This window comes from Aythya marila (assembly GCF_965140915.1).
Source record: "Aythya marila genome assembly, chromosome: 4".
NCBI classification, from domain to species: domain Eukaryota; kingdom Metazoa; phylum Chordata; class Aves; order Anseriformes; family Anatidae; genus Aythya; species Aythya marila.
In genome coordinates, this window is record NC_139045.1 from 68,845,106 (window position 1) to 68,859,677 (window position 14,572).

Below are 14,572 nucleotides of genomic sequence, written 5' to 3' on the forward strand. Positions count from 1 at the left end.
GTGGAACAGTGGTCAGCTTTCATCTGCTGACCACACTCCTTTCACAATCAATGTTTAAACTCTTCCGCACACTGAGAACAAATGAGAAAATTCCCAGCTCAAGGATTTCTGGGTTAAGACCAGATCTTGAGATGAAGAAAGCCAACCAAACTCTGCCAGATCTGGATCTTGCCCATTCTTTTCAAGCTACCTAATCCTGTTATGAAGCTAAGTTGTAACTGGGAATTTAAATCTTAAATACATGAAATACTGAAGAGGTTTTCACTTTCTTTTTCTGGTTCAAATCTTGGTTGATATCTATCAGTATTATTTATATTGGATGAGATTTACATTAGACTACTTATATCTAACCGTGGCTCAAGAGCAAAAACAAGCAAATAAGAGAAGGAAAATTACAGAGCGAGAAAGATGTCTTTATATCAGGAAAGGGACAAAGAACTATACCTAGACAGATAGAGAGTTTAAACCAATCTTGCTGTAATTGGCCTGACGTTGCCTTCAACAGCACTTTAAGCATTGGCTTGTTGCTGGAAGGTGCCCCTAGAGAAACAAAGCACAGCGATGCCAAAGACTCACTACCGTGTTGCAGAGGATGAAATGTGTCAATTTAAACTCAAGGATAGATTAAAACCACCGGGAAGTGGGTAGGAGAATTGCTTTCAGCTTTAGATTTTATTCTGCAAGCATAATTTAGTGCAGCTGATGTCACACAGTCTTGTAAAAAGCAGTTCAAACAGCGCACGCAAGCCTGAAAACACTTCATGATGATCCTTACAGCGTGCAATTAGTAAAAGATGCTTGTGCTTTGTAACTGTTATCTGCTGTAAGACTGTTTACAGACAGGAGTCTTTTCTCTCCTTAAATTTTCAGATCTAAAAGCAAGTGTGTCCTCAGCCTCATCCAGGCTGGAACGGGGACAGGGCTGAGGAGGGACCTTCAAAGGCTTCTCTGAAACAACCACAATAGGCTCTTTCAGGAACGGGCCTGAGCTAACAGGAAAGCAACAGCCCAAAAGCAGTGTGGGGAGGGAAGACTTTTTCGAATCCTTTTCTGGTTTCTGGAGCCCTGCACACTCCGCATGCCTAGCCCCCTTTCACGGCGTTACAGATGTGGTAGGCATCAGCACAGAGCTATTTAAGGTACTGATGAAGGTGCCTTTTGAAAAACCACCTTCCTTCCTCACCAGCAGCCCAGGGAGACGCCAGGCCTGGCAGGGTATAGGCTGAAAATGTCTGCTCAGGAGTCCTTCCTTCTGCTCTGGTATTGTCCTAACCAGCTACTGCCAGCTTTATGCTCCCCAGATATGTTTGATCGTGACCTCAAGGGGACAAAGGAACAACAACAACAAAATCAGAGCAGCAGATTTTCTTTAGTTACAAGTCCTCTCATTTGTTATGTACAGTAGCACAGAAACTTCTAGATAATTTGGTCATTTGAGTGCACTTTTGGTGTCCACTTGAGCGAGAACATTTTCCAGAACACCTTATGGTAGAAAGGGAAGAAGGAGAAGGAAGAAGCCAAGGAGCAGATGCTATTACTCTGAAATAGGGTAATCTAACACTTGACCGAGGGTCAATGATTTATACCACAAGAATGTTAATGACCACCAACACAGCAGTCCAGCTCTTTGGTGAGGACCTTCCCACACCTTCAAACAACACAGAGTCATTTTTCCTTAAAAGCTATGAGTAGCTATGGCTTGGTCATGCACATCTGAATGCACTGGGCTGATCTCCAGAAATTAGGAGTATTATTACCTTCTCATTGCTGTCTACAACGCACCCATAAACTCAGCCTCATTTCTACCTAAACCCTGAATGGCCAGTATAGACAAACTCAGAGGGGATTAAGCCTTGAATCCTGATGGACAGCAGCCCTATCTAACACTTTGGTGTCAAACAATTGCTAGGACTGCCAGAAACATCCCCATTCCTGTGCAGTTGGGACCATGCTCTTACATGTACCGACATTAATTACAGTGAAACACAATTTCTTACAGTCGGTAGAAAAATTTTGACAAAACCAGAGATCCAAACCGAGGCCTTACCTTGATGCCCCCAATTCTATGCTCTCCCTTGAACTCTTTGCCGTTCTTCAGCCAGTAGATGGAGGGAGTTGGGTTGCCACCCGCCGGACATCGGAAGCGAACGGTGTTGGCGGCGGGAACTGCCAGCAGCTTCTTCTCCATCTTATCTGGCCGGGTCCAGAAGGGGACACCTGAGAAAAAGAAGACAAGCTGAACAGTCCCGTTTCTGCTGCAGAGGATATCAGCTGGTGAGCAGATGCATTTGAGGAGGCTTTGGCATGTGCGGAGTGACAGTTAAATTGCTACCTGCTGCAGTTAAGATAAATGACACAGAAATGCTTTCCAGCTAAATGACTCTTATAGATGTAGACAGGGTGTTTGCATTTTAGGTTTGTGATGAAAAGTTCATGACCAGGTTCTTGTCTTGGTAATGCCGGTGTAAGTCTAGAGTAGCTGCTTTTAAATCAACGGGGAGAGCTATCCCAGATCAGGGTGAGAGTTTGGCTTCAGTGTGTAAAAAGATACAGATGTACCTTCGGGACAATAGTAGTCAAGAAGCATGAAGAGCAGAATGATGTTGGAATTGTAAAAAAATGCTGATGGGCCAGCAAGGGAGCAGAGAAAAAGTATTAGCTGAGTGCTTTGGAAACTTTTGCTCCTCTGTGAGCATAAACATAGTGCAGCCTCCTTAAGGGAAGGAAAGGGAAAAAAAGACAGTGCCAAACTGGTTTATCATGTTTATGTTCTTAAAGTTCAAGTGATTTTAGTTTTAAAGATTCATGTTACCTTTGAACAGGGATAAGTTTTAAAATACCAGTGTTAGCATGAGATACTTTTTATAATCTGCCTTAAGTACAGCAATGTTTCTTGGCATCGTTACAAACATTACATATTAACTCCAAATTAAGGCAGCAGCGGCAGCAAACTTATTATTCTGGAAAGAAAGAAAGAGAAAGTTCTAAAAACAAGCCTCCCAAGCTTTCGTTTCTGCTTAAGGAAACACTGCAGAGCTGCACTCAGGGTGCTCGCCCTGCCAGCTCCATGCCCTGCTCCGAGACTGAAGGGAGACAAATGGGGGCACACTGTGTGTGCCTACCAAAATAGCAAAGAGGAGGCCAAGGAGTGTAACCAGTGCATGGGAAGGAAGCACCCACCAGCACACAGTACCCAACCCCACTGGCTGCAGAGCCCTGTGTGTTTCTGGCCAAGACAAACCGAAGGTGCTGGTCCTGCAAGACCTGTCTTGGAAAACATGGTGGCCACCAAAGCTGCTGGGAGAGCATCACTGCCAGCCTCTCCTGCAGTGGTGAAGATCACAGAATCACAGAATGGTTTGGGTTGGAAGGGACCCTAAAGCACATCCAGTTCCAACCCTTTTCCATGGGCACAGACACCTCCCACCAGCCCAGGTTGCCCAAAGCTCCATCCAGCCTGGCCTTGAGCACTGCCAAGGATGATACACTCACAAACACCACACAGGATCATAGCTCCACCTCAGTGAAGCCTCTGTAGCCCCTTCCTCTTCAATACAAGGGTGTACAAGGTTTTCCCTCTCCTTTCAAGCCTCTCTGAGCTGCACCCAAGCTGTTCCCTCTCTCCAGCACTTCCCAGCACAGTCGGCCCTGACATGTCAGGTTCCCTGAGCCCCATCCTGCTCCAGGTAGGGCAGTGGTGACCCCACCTTCCTTTAAAAACCACAGACCAGACACGAAAGTGCAACACAAACATTGCTCAGACAGAAACACGTCACAGCACTCTGCATTCCCAGGGGTGCACGAGGATTATGGGTTTTGAAGGCATGCAATAAGCACAACCTAGCAGGCCTAGCACAACTAAGTAGGCCTGACAAGAGTTTTACATCGTCTGCCTCTAATTTGGAGTGGCCTCCTCTCTTCCCAGCTGGAAATTCAATACTCAATTTTAACGTCAGCCTCACTGGACACATCCTGGGCAGGAGGGAGCCAAGGGGGCGTTTGCCTGTTTGCTTCTGCAGAACCAGGATTTCCCTCATTTCTCATAAGCATGGGTTTAGAGAAGAGCTGAGAGGATGCTGGCAAGCACCAACACCCGGCCCTTCCAGCAGATTCCCCCCTGCCCTGCAAGTATTACAAGGACAATTACAGCAAACACTGAGCAAAATATTGCCTTGGCTCCACCCGCACAAAGAGGGGAGTTTTTTTTGACAGTCCTTGGGGAGGTGTCACAGAGGGGGCTGCTTCTGCTGGGATAAATCCCGTAGGTGTTCGGTGGTAAAGCTCACTGCTGTGCAACCCACCTCCACAGCTCAAAGGGCTCAAGGGCTCTTCAATTCATGGCATTTGAGCTCCAGAGACTCTGCAGGCAGGCTCACAGGGCTCAGCTAAAGCATACACCATTTTAGCACCTGCATCTCATGCTTTCACACTTCTGCAGCTGGATGGCTGGACACAGGTGCCTCGGTAGTGTCACAACCTTTCCAGGGGGCAAAATTCAGTATTAAGGACTTGCATCTGCCCTCAGACTGCCTTGCACAACACGCCTCGACTCCTGTAAGTCAGCTCCATTTATCAGAGGAATGTGGTGTTCACCCGTGGAGTGCATACCTGTGCAGCAAAACTCGCTGTGAACAAACATCTGGGGAGGCCTCAAATGCTGCATGATAACATGGGCTAGATGGAAGCAGCCATTCACTTTCCAATATCTTAGAAAAACAGCAAAGAACTGCATGGCTCACACACCCGGACTTCCCAAGGAATTCATGCACTTTTCTTGGTGCTGCAGGGAGGGCTCAGGGAGAGGCCAGGCACTGCCAGCAAAGTCCCCACATGCTGCTGCAGAGAAGGGCAGCTCTATAACCTGCTGCTTGTTATTCTTCTGAGTATCCAGGGATATTCTCCACATGGAGCAAAGGCAGGATGCGCTCCTCCCTCCTGCTGTTAGACAGGGCTTCTTCCCGGAGGGCATCCCCTCTGTTTGGGTGCTCTCCCATACGATTTGAGGCTTGGCACCCTGGGCTAACATCCCAAGCTTCCAACAACCAGGGCATCATGCACGGTGAACTGGAACTGGAAAAAAAGTGTCCGTGCATTCAACAAAGTGAGAACAAAGTGCCTTTGTTCTCACGCTCAGGAGTGGCGAACAAAAACATCAGTGCTTTTGGTTTACTGTGCCCTCTAAGTCCTTTCATTACTCCTTTTTAAAGGGGGTGAAATTTTTTGCTCAACTCTTCTGTTCACACAAAGCTTGCAAAGCTCCGGAGAATTTTGGGAGTGAGGAAGGATGAAAGACAGCAAAAAAAAATAATAATTCAGAGCCACTCTCTCTAAATTAATTACGAGCAATGATTCTGTATGTGCAGGTGTGAAAAAAAGGGATCCACAAACACTGTCGCCGTCCCTTTCCCATCATCAAGCACTAAGCCCGACCATCCGTTTTGTTTGTCAAAGACACTGGCCACCCATCCGCCTGGAATGACCAATTAAAAAACTGAGAGCGGTACTGGAATAATTAATACAGCCAAGCGCTCATTTAGCAATTAGGAGCTGCCACAAAATTCTGCAGCAGACAGAATCAACTCTAATTGTGTAATTTCCCCAGCTGACACCTCCGAGTACACAGTCAGATTTAATTGGAGATTATAGGGGCTCTTTGAAGGTGCTGGGGCAATGCAGCAGGGGCTCCAAACAAACAGATACAGAGGAGTAGGGAGCACTGGGGCAGAAGAGCACTGTGTGAAAAGGGAGTTTGGTTTCTGTTCCAGGGCCAGGAAAAACAGCTGTAGAGAACAGAGGTACTGGAAAGCCTCTTTTTGCAAAGGCGGATCGCAGTTCGTGACAAGGCTGCAACAAACGGGATGATGATTTGAAGTTGCTGAGGTTCCTCTTTCTTCTCTTTGGCCACCCATCTCTAAGTGATGCTGTCTCCACACTCTCCAAGCGTTTCTGGGCCAGATACTTCATTTCCGCTAGGTGAAACTTCTCATCCCCCAGCTTTGCTATTTCCAGCTTGGATTTCAACCGTCTTGGGTGAAATCTCCAAAATTAATGAGATTGGCTTCAAACTCATACCACTACTACTGTCATCTCTCCAAGCCCCTCTCTGTAAATATGAGGCTTAAAAACTCTTGAACAACACAAGCAAGCCAGAAAATGCACATAGCATCAGAAGGGGCCTGGAGAAATTATTACTCAGTGATGTGCAAAACGTGGCAACACGCAGTAAGAGAGTCCTGGACACATTATCTCCCTCTGCATAAGAACAACTCTTGGTTATATTTTGCTTTTGCGTGAGAAGCATTTATTGCCCTCAGTGCTCTAACTCCTGATGTCTGATGACCAGGCAGTAGCTCACACACCTCATTAGAGTACTTTTTGCCACAAGGGATGGAGGACATGGGATTTGAGCAGTCCACAGGACATGGCAGCTGGTATACCCACGCATCCTGCTCGGGATGGTCGAGCAGTCCCTGTGAGATGTCCCAGTGGCAGTGCTGCTGGGGTTAACACACAGCTCCCCACACTCAACAGAAGATCTGCCAATGTTAACTTGGGGGGTCTGACATTAAACAAAGCAACATAAAGTACATTCATGTCACCGCACACCACAAGGCTTCATCGCTCTGGCACTTGAAGCTAATCAACTGTTTTTAAAGCAAAAGAGAATCCAACTTTTTATAGCAAGACCTTTAAGCAAAGCCAGTGGTTACCTTCGGGTCTAAAAAAAGAGACAGCCTTGAAGTCAAGATGACCCAGAATACAGGCTATAAATACATGTGGCAAAACGTGTGTTTTCCCTCACCATGAAGAAAAACGTGTCTTTCTGTACCATAAAACAGCCCATGTTTTGTGATACCTGTTGCTAAGAGATGAAGTTTACTACAAACCACATTTAAAAAAGCACAGAGCGATTAATTGTGCTCATCAGAAGTTGCTCTGTAGCAAGAGCAAACCCTGACCAAAACTGACCCTTCCCATGTCTCCAGCAGGCTTCAACAGGCACTGGGAGCGCTGAGCACCTCTGCAAAGGTGCTCTTCAATGTGCGGGATCCAGCCCATAATTAGAAGCTATCAGAAAACCACTAACTGCTGCCGATGGGTTGCCTGGCACCGTAGCTCACAATTACTGTCCACATACTGCACGACACAGCGGCACAAATTTATTACAGTGGGAGACCTGTTTTAAAGAGTCCTCCAACGCTATGGGCAGGAGAAATTTTCCAGTCATGTTGAACTTCTGCCAACATACATAGCTGATTTGGAGTTCAAATGCAAGACATTTATTTATTAAAAACACATATGCACAGGCAGCTCGCTTTGCAGAAATATAAAGAGCATAATAAAACACAACACTAACGCCTATGAAGCATGTAATGATCCTGATTAATGATGTTGCACTTAAAGAAACAAGCACTGGGATTGAAAGAGATTCAGTGTAAAAAGCACTGAGGCTCTGTTCTGGGGCTCCCTTCCCCATGCGAGTCAAAGAAAAAGCCAGGAAAGCCAAAGGGGTTGCTCCTGCTTACGGCAGCAGTAAATTTGGCGCTTGGCTAGCGTGAATTTTATTCTCCGAGCTGCCTCTGCCTCCAGCCAAGATGCTTGTAAGGACCAGAATTAAACCCGCTAAAAATAAAGTAGACTAAGGTTTGTGATGTGTAACTGCAAGGTGTAACTTCAGCACAGTGAAAAAAGCAATGGCAGAGAGGCTTTGGCTGGATTTTAAGTGCAAGGAGAAATTATAACTTGAGTTCATCAAGTCAAACGCATAGAATCAAGCAGCTGAAAAAATCAAATATCAGTAAGATAACAGAGCAGCTGTACCACTCTGGCATCTATTTCTAAATTTCTGCTGCCAGGTCCAAAGAGTTTGCACTCCTGTCCTAAGGACACCAATTTCAACGTGACGAAGAGCTGCTGTCAGTCTAGGCATATATCCAGGTGAGCTACTCCACATGGCAGCCACATCTCTTGTAAAGGAAAGATCTCTGTATCTCATAAAAACAAATTACCTGTATCTTCTGACTCATCGTCGTCATCTTCATCATCACCCGACGAAGGCGAATCTAGGAAGAGAAGGGGAAAGAAATGAAGCAGAAAGAAGATGGCACATGGGGATGCTGTGTTGGATGAGCCTGCTGGTGTCAGTCCTCCAGCGAGAGAGGACATCTGAGTGATGTGTCTCCCTCCCCTGTACCTCCACCAGCCCAGGACGACCAGCCAGGAGCTTTCTAAACTAGGAGAGGGGGGCATGAACTTGCCAGTGCTCTGCCACTGGAGAGCAGGGCTCCAGTGCCAACTACTGCTCCATGTGCAAAGTGCTCTCCTCCTAAACACAAAAGCAATTCCAAAAGGGGAGATTTATTTTTGCAGAACAAGCTATCCCTGCTTTTTTTTTTTTTTTCCCCTGCATTCACACTGAAGACTTTTTATCTCACCAAGTCTCAGAACGACAGGTCAGCATTTCTAATTCACTTTCTCTGTACTGTTCTTTTAGCTCAGCATATCCCTGCTACATCTCCCTGTGTTAACTCCTTGCTAAACTACTCAGACCAAGGCTTTTAAAACTTCCCCTTGTAATCAAACCTCTCTCCAGATAGACATTTTGCTGGCTACTCCTTGACCCAGCTGCCTTCAGTTATATTCCTTCTATAGAGGCACCTCGAGGCTGTAACTGAATACAGGTTAACAGGTGGGAATTTTCCATCAGTATCTCTCTGAAGCTTTCTGTACCCATTCTCTTGATGTGGTCTAACACCTCACCTTCTCCAAGCTGTCCACAATGAAGCCTCCATCCCCCTCCCTGCCCGTGAACAACTGCTGTAAATGTAAATCCCATGATAAAATAGCAGCTTAGTGTTTGATTTAGTTTTATGCAATTTAGTACAATTCAGTGTCTGGAAGATTTAGTGTCTCTGACTTTATATAATCTCCAGGAATTTCTTTTTAAAATAAAGGCAAAATGCTAACAATGCAGCAGCCTTTATATTCTGAGACAGAGGTAAAAGCACTTGGCACTAAGCACAAGAAAACAGGAAACTTTATGAGTGTACGACATGTGGCCAGAAAAGCAAAACACCAATTCAGACCAAGACTCCTTCCTAGGAAGATGCACTCGAGTTTTCTGCCATTCTCTAACTGGCCCAGCGACAAAAAGCTTGGAGGTAAAAATCAAAAGGGATGGAAAAGGTAGTAACAAACGTCACTTCTCTGCAGAATTTGAAAGGAACTTCCAAAGATACTCACTGCACACAGCAGCAAGTAACCCAGGAACCAGCTCCCTGCACCAGCTTGCAGTCGTGCATCATGCTTTGCACCTCTCTTTGGCACAGACTCAGGGCAGACATGAAGCACGTATCTCACTGCAGATCCACAGCTAGGGTCCTGCTGGCAGCAGATCCAGGGAAATGCCACGGGGCTTGCTGAAAGTCAAGTGCCTCTTTAGGTGTTTCAGCAGAACCAGCAGGTTTACTCAAGTCCTGGTGAAGGCAGAAATCTTGCCAAATACCCACCAGCATCGACAGATGAACGAGTACATTCTCAGCCCTGCACTCTGAGATTCGGTTACCCATATATTAACATGTGATCGCAGTTTACATCTGGTTTCAAATGAACCAATCGTGACCAGAGCAGCAGAATCAATTTTTAAACCAATTCAAAATGTTTGCACAAGAATGAGGAGAGTTTTTGACCTTGCTTATGTTTCATACGGGATCTCTGCAGGGAAGCTTCAGCGTGAGTTAAGACGAACTATCCCATGCTCAAAGCTACGCTCCTATTCAGGTTACTAAAAACCACCTTCAAAAAATGACCAAAAATGTGTCAGCTATTTGTTAATCATTCACTGAACCTGTAATCCTTTCCACAAGACAACACCTATCGACATCAGCAAAAACGGCTAGATGCTACTCTGAAAGGGCTTTCTTTATGAGCAAGAAGGGCTTAATAATTTTAGTCACTCGGCTTGAGGAGCTTGGTCTTGGGTACTTTGAAAGCTCTTTTCGCTGATACCAGCCTGCAGCCCATGCTGCTCATCCCAGGGGTGCCGCTCGGCCACTAAATCCAGAGGGCGTGCATGAAATGGCTGCAGAAGCAGAGCTTCTGCCAACAGGCCTGGAGATCAGTTTGGGCATGCAGTCTTCAGTTGTGATTCACATCAAGTGTTTGTGTTTTAAGAGGGCAGTACATTTCTTCTTGTGAACTAGTAAAGCAATCAAGCCCATGTCTGTCACTGGAGGCATTTTAAATAAATCAAAGCCTCTTACTAATCAGACTGGTTTTCAGTTTAGAGTAGCAGCTTCTCCCTTCTCAGGTACCTGATGCTTCCTAATGCTGACACCAGCTTTGTGCAGTCCATAACTATCTTGGTTTGTACCCATCACCTGAGTGCCCTCCAAACCCCAGAAGGGTCTGCAGGGACAGAAGTGTGTCTTGCCAGCATGACTACACAGCATGCCCACCTGGAAAAGCCCTGAAATGCCAGCTCCAGCATCTCCTTGCTCTACCTTCAGCATCAGCCATCTCACTGGGCACACGACGTTGCTGCGGAAGAGCTGGTTTGCTGCGACCTCAGAACTCATGGTCCCAAACTGGAAAATCCTGGTACGATCTGGAAGTTGCTCTCAAAAAGGGACTTAGGTGCCTATCAGCTGCTTTGAGTATTACATCTTGTCAAGCCAGCCTCCTTTGCTCATTTACAGGTACAGATCAGAGCAGTTCCAGTTCATTAGTACGGATTTAACCCGGTTTAACAAAGAGAACAACTCCAGCCCCGTACATCAGATATCCACATAAACACCCAGCGAGACATCTGAGCTAATCGCTGGTGTTACCTTTAAGAAGTGGGAACGCAAACCACAGATCTCAGATAACAATCTCCTCTCCGCAGCGGAACACTGAGCAATCAATAACAATTATGAAGAAATATCTGAGCGTATGAGAGGCGCCACTATTGCCACACCGAGCAGGGCTTCAAAGTTTGGAACAAGTGCTGCTGACAACTAAAATGGAGACTCCCACATTACCAGCACTTTGGTGGTAATGACAGTGGGCTAATAGAATCAAAGACTTGTAATGCTGTCAGAAAGCAGGTTCAGGTTACTCGCTTGTTCTTAAGCTGTTATTAGCTATTATTAGTGAAGAGGAAAAACACAGGGGCTTAAACTTTCTAAAAGCAGAGGATTATCAGCCCTTCCACTATTAAAACAATTTCTCACTTTACAAACTTTTGGGGCTGGCAGCTGTTTCATTTGAATGTGTAACCAGCTGCCCTCTTCTGCTTCCCTGCTGCCCCTTGAACTCAAAAGCATTTTAATGTCACTTAAAAAAAGAGAGAGTAACGTTTCTAACAACCTGCAGTTCCTTGGGTAGTCCCAATAATCGTACCTAGTTAAAGAAAGCCTTTCAAGGGCCAAATACTTCTTTAACCATTTAATTGATATGACCTTGAAGCATTCACAGCAATCTCCAGTAACGTTCAATGAAAAGCAGATGTTGGTGAAGGCTTGCTGAAACGAGCTTTTATTCTCACGATGGTTTGATTCTCTCACTTACACAAAATCCTGTTTCTGGCAAGAGAAAGACCTTTATGGAGTGGATGTGATTTGCTATCACAGACATCTCTGTGTTTGGTTTTCAAATGGAGCCCCTTGCTTTTTGAGGAAACACAACCTTTGGAGGCAAGGACCTACTGTGTTGGGAATACTTGAGAAGGCTCCAACAGCACATAGGGGAAGAAAAGTTTTCAAAACCTTAGATCTACAAGAGGTTAATTCTTCTGAAAATTCAGGCCTCTAGTCTGTGTGATTAGGAGGCTTTTTATCAGCTCTCAGTGACAGATATTCTCCTACCAATGCAGCAATGTGAAATCATGAAGATGAGCTTAACGTTATTTGTTAGCTATCTGGGAACAACATTTTTTTCTGGCACCCTCTGTTGAACAATCCAAGCTTAGACAGCTTGTAGCTGTTCTGTCCCACTGTCCCCATCATGGAAAATATGGCCAAGCAAATGACAGCATGTGCTTTGCTAACGCACCACTTGTTTGCAATATATGGTTTGCAGCAAGTACCTCTCATGAAGCACATATTCTAGATATGCAGTCTGCAGATAAGCTAGTTCTGAAACGAACTAGTCATTTGCAATAACTGGGGTGGAGGGAAGAGATATTTATCAGCTAAAATAGGGATACATTGTTCAGGAACCTCCAGCTTTGACATCCAATTCTGCCACTGATTTGCCACATAAGGTAAAAAAAGTCACTGAACCTCCCTGAGCCACAGTTCACTCACTAAAGACTTCAAAGGCCCATGTAGCACTGCATCTATTTGAGTGTTAAGCAGAATTTGAGGTTTAATCTGACCAGTACTGTTTCCAAGTCTCTATCTTAACATCAAGTTTTAACATTTGGTACAGACATGCAAGCATTCTTTGATTGTTTTTTTGTTTTATAGACTAATTACTGCCAGGGGTTGCTGGGGAGGTAAAGACCTACCAAGTATGGAAAAACACTGCAAAGCACCAGCTATGTTGAGCATGTGAAGGGGCAAAAATACAAAAAAAAAAATCAGTGAAGCAGCCGTGTTTCTGCACATACCTGTAACTCTGACTGTAAAGTTTCCCAGGACTTCGTTGGAATGCCTTGGCTTGCAACTGTAGAGCCCCGAGTCATCATAAGACACATTGATTATCTTCAACAGTTTTTGTCCAATATGAGTTCTGTTGGTAGGTGCAATCCCAATACCATCTTTAAACCAGAAAACTGACACAGAAGAGCCTTGGGTGTTGCAAGAAAGTTCAATGGTATCTCCACTTCCAAACACCAACTCTTCCAGAAAGGCGGTTTCACTCCTCAAGTATTCTGCAAAAGGAAAAAGACATGGGAATGAGTAAGAGCAGGTATCAGAGAACAGAACAGCAAGCCAAAACAAAACATATCTTCTATTTGCCCTACAGATGCTTCTATGTACCCAGACCTTCTTGATGGAGGTGAGACTTGTGCACCCCCCCAGGTAGGCACTAATGCAGAAATGCAGCTCTGCACAAAACAGCCAGGTCTCTGGCTGATCTGTAGAGATTGCTTCAATGCTGGAGGGACCAGAACATGAAAACCCCACCAGGTGCATCACAAAATACAGCACAGATCTCTTTGCAGGGTCATTGCAACACACAACATTGCATGTGGGTGGTGGTCTGGCAGAAGTAAGTGTGCGAGAAGAATAGTTTGGTCTCTGGATCTCGACTTCTTTATTCCTATGAGGCTGTCCACAAGTGCTGTAGGACTCAGCAAGGAGCAGGAATAGGGATTAACCCAATTTTTCAAGTGACTCTGGGTGGCCCAAAGGCAGCCTCTGCAGGCTGAAGGAAACAAGGAAGAAGGCTGGACAGCAGACAGACTGGAATAGCTAAAATGTTCCCACTTACTAGCCCTCTGCTCTGTGCAACGAAGGTGTGCAGAACCAAAGACCACACATGAAAGGTGAAATTCCTCAGATCAGTCCACCTACCAGCTGCAGAGGCCTGTTACACCAGTGAAGACAGGGAAACCTGCTGTGGGCTGGGGAGTTTTTTAGGGTTACAACAAAAGGAAAGGTTCAGACTCAGAAGTCTTTCCAAGAAGGAACACGAGACATGCTAAAAGTGTGATTCCTTGGTCTCATGGTCCTCTGACTCATTTTGCAGTGACATGTAAACTCACTTTAGACATGTAATAATTTCTTCCTCTTTTACACCACTTAAAAAAGAAGACTCATCCCTCCCCAGCTGCCCTCAACCCCCCTATATGAACAGCATGAGCACAGTTTCCCTGCCTTGTCTATGCTAAACAACATTTCACTTTGCAATGCCCCATCTGTTTCTTTCTGGCTTCTACCAGCTCTGAGATGTGCTCCACCATACACAAGTCTTCTTGGTTTTGTACACTATGTATTGCACAGGATCCTAATCTGCAGAGAAGACTCTCTGGTGCTAAGATTACACAATTAACAAATAAGAAGTAATGCAAAACAGACCAGTCTGAACCGACTCCCATGATCTAAATCCAGGCAGCCCACAGGTGGCCCAACTTTACCTCTGATAGTAATCAGATATGGATAGAGATCCTAATTCTGCAGCTCAAGCACGTGCATAATTAGAATTTAACTGTGAAACCACCATTTCAGCAGCTCAGCACACCTGTTTACGGGGCACTGTCTTCAACTTGCTCTTTGCTATTAAGTGAAAGAATTGGAACAGATTATACAATAAAAATATATTACTTTTCTCCTCTTGTCATGCAAGTTTTCATACTTGTGGAAATTTAAATATACAAAAATGCTTCAGTTGATAGTCTTACATGGTAAAATCGATGAATTCTAGGGGCCTAAAAATGTAGTATTTCATGGGAGGTATCATTCTGTGATCCCGCAGTAGGCAAAGCCCACACACATTGGGGTCACAAAGCACCTTTCCCTAATTCCCTGGCAGCAATTCCAACTCAATTATTTTTGGTTTTGGCCAGAATGCTGTGGTCTTCATACAGTTAAGGGTTTCTTTTTAATATATATTATTTTTAATGAGAAAATTTTCCCTTGGAAAT

General features: G+C 45.0%; 1 protein-coding gene across 4 annotated transcripts in view; it reads right to left on the bottom strand.

The window, feature by feature from the left end:
• FGFR3 (fibroblast growth factor receptor 3) overlaps nt 1–14,572 on the bottom strand; it is a 55,794-nt gene that overhangs the window by 22,639 nt on the left and 18,583 nt on the right. For all 4 annotated transcript variants that reach the window (XM_082758536.1, XM_082758535.1, XM_082758534.1 and 1 more), the window contains exons 3-5: nt 12,593–12,856; nt 8,010–8,063; nt 2,048–2,217 (exon numbers count right to left, since the gene is read on the bottom strand). In XM_082758536.1, coding sequence (XP_082614662.1) covers nt 2,048–2,217; nt 8,010–8,063; nt 12,593–12,856 — 488 coding nt within the window. The remainder of the gene's footprint in view (nt 1–2,047; nt 2,218–8,009; nt 8,064–12,592; nt 12,857–14,572) is intronic.